General features: G+C 35.6%; 1 protein-coding gene across 4 annotated transcripts; it reads right to left on the bottom strand.

The window, feature by feature from the left end:
* Window positions 1-219: 219 nt before the first annotated feature.
* Window positions 220-3,471, bottom strand: LOC108818836 (receptor-like serine/threonine-protein kinase SD1-7). Of its 4 annotated transcripts, none has more exons than XM_018591780.2 (7): window positions 2,100-3,471; window positions 1,854-1,988; window positions 1,573-1,754; window positions 1,283-1,493; window positions 960-1,197; window positions 715-865; window positions 220-633 (listed from the first exon to the last, which is right to left on the bottom strand). In XM_018591780.2, exons 1-7 carry the CDS (start codon window positions 3,397-3,399, stop codon window positions 313-315), a joined length of 2,538 nt encoding a protein of 845 aa, XP_018447282.1. In that variant the 5' UTR covers window positions 3,400-3,471; the 3' UTR covers window positions 220-312. The 4 variants fall into 4 exon arrangements, with proteins under 4 accessions (XP_018447282.1, XP_018447284.1, XP_018447283.1 ...); XM_018591781.2 differs by having other exon boundaries at window positions 410-633; window positions 720-865; XM_057000380.1 differs by lacking the exon at window positions 220-633 and having other exon boundaries at window positions 725-865; window positions 960-1,013; window positions 1,076-1,197.
* Window positions 3,472-7,063: the final 3,592 nt, after the last annotated feature.

The following is a 7,063-nucleotide window of genomic DNA, read 5'->3' as shown; positions in this document are numbered from 1 at the left end:
TTTTGGTCATATTCATCTACTTGTTTTAGAGAATTTCTCTAGAGCGAAATAGTTCAGTCTATGCTAGCTCACGATCAAGTTGGATATTATATATATAAACTGGAATATAAAAATGCAACTTGTTGTTTTAATAGTTCGAATTCAAAATCCAAATTCTGCGAATCATGTAGTAAAAATCTTCGTCAGAATTAAATTGCTAGAGCTACTTATCGAATCATGTGGTAGAACTTTGAATTGAGACTAGTACATAGAAAATAATATGTACACAAACAGACTGGCATGGTAACTTTCACATTTTTTTAGCTTTCAGATTTATCGAGCGTCAATTACCGAGAGGGTGATTTGGTTAACTGTCCATTCATCGTCGCCATGTTTACTTGACTGAGTCTCAAGAGGACTTTTGCCAACGCAAAAGGCTGGTTGTTTAGGCTGAGGAATAGCTGTAGTTTCACTTCCAAGCATCACCATTACAGAAGACATCGCTGGTCTATCTTCAGCACGTTCTTGAACACACAAGAGACCAATCTGTATACATCTTAATATTTCATGTCTCTGCAACGTTGATGATGAATGATCTATGATGATCGGATCTATGATCTCTAGCCATTTTTCTTCCTTCCAATTCCTCCACACCTGGAAATAATGATGGAATATTTTGTATTAATAATATTAGGATTGTGGAACAAGATCGAATTCAAGAGGTTCTCAGCTTACACAACCAAGGAGACTAAGGTCACCAGTTGAGTTGTAAAATCCTGTGCTCCTCTTGCCACTTATAATTTCAAGAAGCAAGACCCCAAAGCTGAAAACATCCGACTTAATAGAGAATATCCCATTCATTGCATACTCTGGAGACATATAGCCGCTGCAAAATCAATATTAAACTCATATAATCAGGTTTTATTTTTAGTTTGGATATAAGAAAAAACTCTTTGTTGTTTTGGAGAATGATTTCTTACTAAGTTCCGACCACCTTCCTCGTATTAGCTTCTATCTCGTCCTGTCCAAACATCCTTGCCATCCCAAAGTCTGAGATCTTTGGAATCATATATTTATCAAGCAAGACATTACTTACTTTCAAGTCTCTATGGATAATCCTAAGGCGTGAATCTTGGTGAAGATATAGAAGTCCTCTAGCAATGCCTTTGGTAATATCAAATCTCATTTGCCAATTTAGGTTAGAGCATCGGTTTTTGTCTACAAATCAACCACAACAGAAAACGTGTTAACTTATTCCCAAGACTTTGGATTGTTAGAGCATAAGCTGTTCTGAGTCACTAACCAAAGAGATGAGAATCCAGGCTTAGATTCTCCAAGTACTCATAGATCAATATCTTCTCGTCCCCATCTACGCAACAACCAAGAAGCCGGACGAGGTTTATGTGCTGAAGCCTTGCAATTACTCTAACCTCATTCTTGAACTCATCCACCCCTTGTAAAGACATTTTGGATAGTCTCTTTACCGCAATTTCTTTTCCGTTAAGTAACTTCCCCTATTACCATACATTTGATTATACAGTGAAACCTTGTCCAAAGCTGTATAGTTTTGTAGTTCTGGATATTTTTTTATACCTTGTAAACAATACCGAAACCACCTTGTCCAAGCTTGTTGTAGTCAGAAAAATTGTTTGTTGCCATGGCAATGGTTTCAAAATCCATCAATTGAAGCTCTAGATCCTCTGTTTTCATTTCTCTAGATGTATATATCTTGCTTGATATCACCACTTCATTCACGAGCGAATCTTGGCTTTCCCCTTGATCAATTGTTCCATTCAGACACAGAAAAACAATCAAGACATATGTTATCAAAACATACAGGTAAAATTAAAGGAAGCAAAAAGCTATCGACTTACCAATAGGTGTTTCAGTTGCTATTAATCTTTTCTGCTTCCTTTTCCAGAAGCAGAAGATGATTAAACTTAAAAGAAAAAAAATGCTCACCCCAATACTCAAACCTATGATTTTTCTGTTTCTGCCCCTCCTGTCCTCTGCATATATTTTCTTCTTTTTTGTATTGGATCATACTAATCTGGAGATTTATATAAGCAAATACAATTTCGGCTCAGAGACCTTTATTCAATAAGAAAAAAAACACTAACCGAGATCAGCAGCGGCTAGTCTAACGTAGAGATCCTGACCACCATTTGCATGGTTTCGTACGTCCAAAATCTCTCCGGTCCAAACCACACAACCCGACCCGCCATTACGAATATCCGAACTAGCAAACGCTGTACAATTACAATCTTTTGAACACCTCTCTTCGCATTCTTTCAACCCAATACCTCTGTCCACACTCGTCGCCTTAGTATCCGGCAGTTTCATCTTCTTCAACCGGACAAACCCATCTCTGCCCTTACAGCTCAGCCTCGTCTTCCTTAGGCAACCATCAGAATCATCTCTCAACCCCGGGACTTGCTCATTCCTCGGTTCAAACCCTTTTATACAATTACAACTCGGTGAAGTTGACGAATCGCAGTAACCATAACTACCACACTGTTTGTAGTTATCGCATTGGTCCTTTGGTGAGTACCATAGTTGGTCCCAAGTCTTGGCTGTCTCAAGCCAAGTTAGTCTTTCAAACAAACCCGTGGAGCTTAGGATTATTCTCGAATAAATGTTGGTTTTAGTGACCAGGTATGAGTAGGTCACTTCCTCGTTACTCGCTGTGAAATTGTAAACTAGGTAATCAGTTGGTTTCGTCTCCGGTACGTCGCTGCCGAACCTGATCCCGTTCCACGGACCGCTCCTGTACATTATCAACTCTTTGTTGCATACGTAAAACTCAGGGAACCCGTTGGTTTTGAGCTTAGTTGAGAAATCTCCGCTTGATGGATCGTCTGGAGCTTTCCAGGATCTCAAGAATCTGTTGAGTCCGGTTTTGTTATCCCAGCCTAGTTTCATCTCCGGAAGTAGAGTGTCTGTCGGAAAATCAAAACTCTGCCACAAGAACCCATTACTGTTCAAGACTCTGAGAACAAAGTTACCGTTATCAAGAAGCTCGGCAACAACTGCCGATCTCACGTGTCCTTCGGTCAGATTGGTCGACCATACAGGTGTATCGGATTGGTCGAATATTGCGAGATTATTGTCGAGGATTTTGAGAGTTCCGTTGGGACTAGAAAGAGGGTTGTCTCTGTTCGCAACCCATACGTAAGTTCTTCGGGAGATTTTCTTGTACCAGATTCCGAGATACCAACGAGAAGAAGTTGAGGGGAGATTGAAGAAACCTAGCTCGAAGATTTCTCCAGAGGATGTTATGGTTTTATTGCTTGAGATGGTAAGAGATTCTGTAGCCGACAAAGTTTTGGCAGAGATAGAGAAAGCTTGAAACACAATTAAGACAAACAAGATGAACCTGATGAAGGTGTAAGCATGGTGGTAGTTTGATATACTTCTCATCTCTCTCTCTCTCTCTAGCTCTCTTTTTCTCTCTCGTGTTTTTTTTTTTGTTTTCTCGTATTTCTTGACAATATTTCGTCTGACAGCATGTGTACGAGTCAAGATTTAGTTCTTACAATATTATTACTTGAGAGTTGCCAAGACCTTTCCCAACTGCTTTTTAGTTTTTTTTTATGCAACTAATTAGGCTACTTGAGCCACTGTTCGATTATTTATAAGACTTGTCAGCGTTGATTAATACAAAATAAGAAAATCGTTTGTGGTTGGTGTATCTGGAGTGGTTTGGTTCCCTCCCTGTCATTTCTCAACAATCTAATCAAGATCTAGTCTGTTCGTCGAGCTTCTATCTGAGCTTCTATCTAAGGCGGTTTCAAGTTGTTTTTTCCTACATAGGCTCCGAATGGTAACAGCGGGTTGGGTAGTGCGGGACAAGCGGATTAGTTAGTGCGGTGCGGTTTTACTGCGGTTTATATATGAAAAACGCGCACTGCGGAACAACTGCAGTTCGTCTATGCGGTGCGGTTCATAACAAAATATGAATGGTGACATTCATAATAAAAAATATTAAGTTAACAATGTGGAACCGCACCTGTAACCACACCATTTTACCTTCTTCCCATTTTAGGTGCAGTCCTAGACAATAACCGTCCCGCCCACCACTTTATCTTTTTCGAATTTAGGCCTTGAATGTATATTGCGGGACGAGCATACCGCAGTGCGATATAAAAAATGTGTTACCATTCACACTTATCTAATAGTTGCTTTTTCTAGAAAGAATAAAAAATAAAAAAATAAAAAGTAAAGAGCGGGACGGAGACGCACCTGAACCGCAACATAAATAGAAAGAAGGAGATGTGCTGTGGTTAGGTGTAAACCACACCTATTTTTTTTCTAAAAAAATGTAACAACACAAATTCATCTATTAATATGAAGTAATATATAGTTAGTAAGATAATGTGGGTAATTTACTGTTAACTTGTTTAAATTCATTTTCATTTTATACATAATATTAGCTTTATAATATTATATTTTAATCTTTTAGTGTTATGTATCTATATATTTATAAATCTTGTATAAGTATTTAATCTATGTTAATTTTTTAAAAAATATTATTTTAAAAAATATTTTTTATGAATCCAAATATCCGTTGTAATACGATATATAGACGGATATCAAGATATTAAATTTACGAATCCGATGAATCCGGTATCAGATCCAAATATCCTAAATTTTCGAATATCTATATTCGTCGTACCTTAATTTGATGGTGGTAAATAGGTCTGGGCACATTTATCCGAAATCGAAAAATCAAAATGAAATATAGTTTTGTTCGGGTTTGGATCATGTCAATTATATTAGTAGACTTATATCACATAGAACCGAAAAATTAGAACCGAACCAAAATCGAATCGAGAAACTAATGGATATCCAAATTTTTATAGTTTATATATTTATAAATTTAACTATATTTAGTTTTAAAATAATCAGATAATTTAAAAATATTATTTGAATGTCAAAATACCCAAAACTATTATGCATATTTCATCTGCATAAATTTTTTAAAAATAATATATGTATTTAAAATTATATTAGTATCAATAATATTTTTGTTTATATAATATAAAATTCATTATATGTATCCCGCAGTTGCACTATTCATTATAAATATCACCATTCATATTTTGTTATGAACCGCACCGCTTAGACGAACCGCAGTTGTTCCGCAGTGTGCGTTTCTCATGCATAAACCGCAGTTAAACCGCACCGCACTATCTTAACCGTTTGTCCCGCACCGCACAACCCGCTGTCACCACTCGGAGCCTTAATATTTTTTCATCAAAACACAAGCAAAATTTTTTTGCTGAATGGTAGCATACATTCTACACTGCACTGTGTTCCAGCCGTCCCGCAGTATACACTCAAGGCCATAGTAGTATTCGGAAGAAGTTAAGGAACGTGCATGTTCTGTTTTGCCAGGTTATAAAGCTTAGGAATCTTGGATAATATATATAAATTTTAATAAATTCTAGATTTTTTTTTAATTTTAATCATGTTAAATTGGTAAAAATCAATTTGTTAATTTAATTAAAGCCTATTTAGGTGAATATACAAATTCTTGGTGGTAATTGCAGATGTGTGCATTATTTTTAAATATTTGCAGAACCAAGGAATTTTTGTCACGATTTGCCAATTCTGTCCTACACATAACACATCCGTATGACCTGCTACCGGCGAAGTTGAGAGAAAAATATTATTATTTTGGACAAGAAGAAGCGTAAAGTAGAAACTGAATCCAGATTCATTTTCAAAAATTGAAGATATTATAATTTGAAACCGGATATAGTTACAATAATTAAAGAGACGAAGGTTTACAAATATTTTACCGGTGTTTGAGATTTTTTTTTAAAACTTAGATATTTAATGAAATTGTTGGTGGGGAATGGTCTAGGTCATATTAACATAGATTCATGTTCAGTTTTGGATATCCCGATATAAACTTTCCAATGTTGGTGATAACGTGATCCCTCACCATGACGTAAACGACGGAATCATCGATGAATTAATGGGAAATGTCAGTTATTCCTCTCTGGCACAACAAAATGCATCACTGTGTCTTGTAAATTATCAATCTTAGTTGAAATATAATTTACGTGGGAATCCTTTATAATTAATTTATACTTTGAAAATCATATTATAACATCCGGATTCTATTTTAAAAAACCGGTATCTTTCTATATAGTTTCTATATTAACATCCGGATACACTGTTTCATATCTGGTGATTTATGTTATTATCTATGGCGACTAAGATAGGAATCAGCTGCGAGGACAAATAGTGCGGCGACCCGTTTACCTTTTGTTTCGCATAACCAAAGTGCAGCCTTGGAGGATGACCACTTATCGGCCAATAAGCACAACAACCATATGGTTAGTTAGAGGAGAAGATATTTTCGAAAAGGATAAGATATTTTCGAAGAAGAGAAGATAATATTTGTTTTCTAACGAGATATCCAGATATAAGGATTTGATACCAGATAGGCCAAGATTTGTTTTCTAACGAGATATCCGGATATAAGGATTTGATACCAGATAGACCACCATATATTATGTGTCAGACCAGTGGCTATAGTGGCGACCTATATATAGGAAGCCTAAAGATTACTACAAACTCATATGGTAGTGATCTACCGGATACGACATCAAATATATGTATATTCTATAAGTATATCATGAAAACTACAAAATAAAAAATGTACCATGTTATTCGAGTCAAAAATACATTGGATGATTACAAAATCATCATCATGTATATATATATATATATAATCAGATTTCTCATTGTATATCCGGTATATAACTAGATTTCTTATTGTATATCCAGTATATCTGGATATAAGGATTTGATACCAGATAGGCCACCATATATTATATGTCAAACCAGTGGTTATAGTGGCGACCTATATATAGGAAGCCTAAAGATTACTATAAACTCATATGGTAGTGATCTACCGGATATACGACATCAAATATCCGTATATTCTATAAGTATATTATGAAAACTACAAAATGAAAAATATACCATGTTATTTGAGTCAAAACATACATTGGATGATTACAAAATCATCATCATGTATATATATATATATATATATATAACCAGATTT

This window comes from Raphanus sativus, unplaced genomic scaffold (genome assembly GCF_000801105.2).
Source record: "Raphanus sativus cultivar WK10039 unplaced genomic scaffold, ASM80110v3 Scaffold2574, whole genome shotgun sequence".
NCBI classification, from domain to species: domain Eukaryota; kingdom Viridiplantae; phylum Streptophyta; class Magnoliopsida; order Brassicales; family Brassicaceae; genus Raphanus; species Raphanus sativus.
This window is presented reverse-complemented; position numbering and strand designations above follow the sequence as displayed.

What these genes read in the sequence shown, in the direction of transcription:
- LOC108818836 (XM_018591780.2), bottom strand. Translation starts at nt 3,399, where the DNA reads ATGAGAAGTATATCAAACTACCACCATGCTTACACCTTCATCAGGTTC. An exon ending in AGCAACTGAAACACCTATTG is followed by an intron (nt 1,755 to 1,853) that starts GTAAGTCGATAG and finishes CAATTGATCAAG; the next exon opens with GGGAAAGCCAAGATTCGCTC. An exon ending in ACCTTAGTCTCCTTGGTTGT is followed by an intron (nt 634 to 714) that starts GTAAGCTGAGAA and finishes CATTATTTCCAG; the next exon opens with GTGTGGAGGAATTGGAAGGA.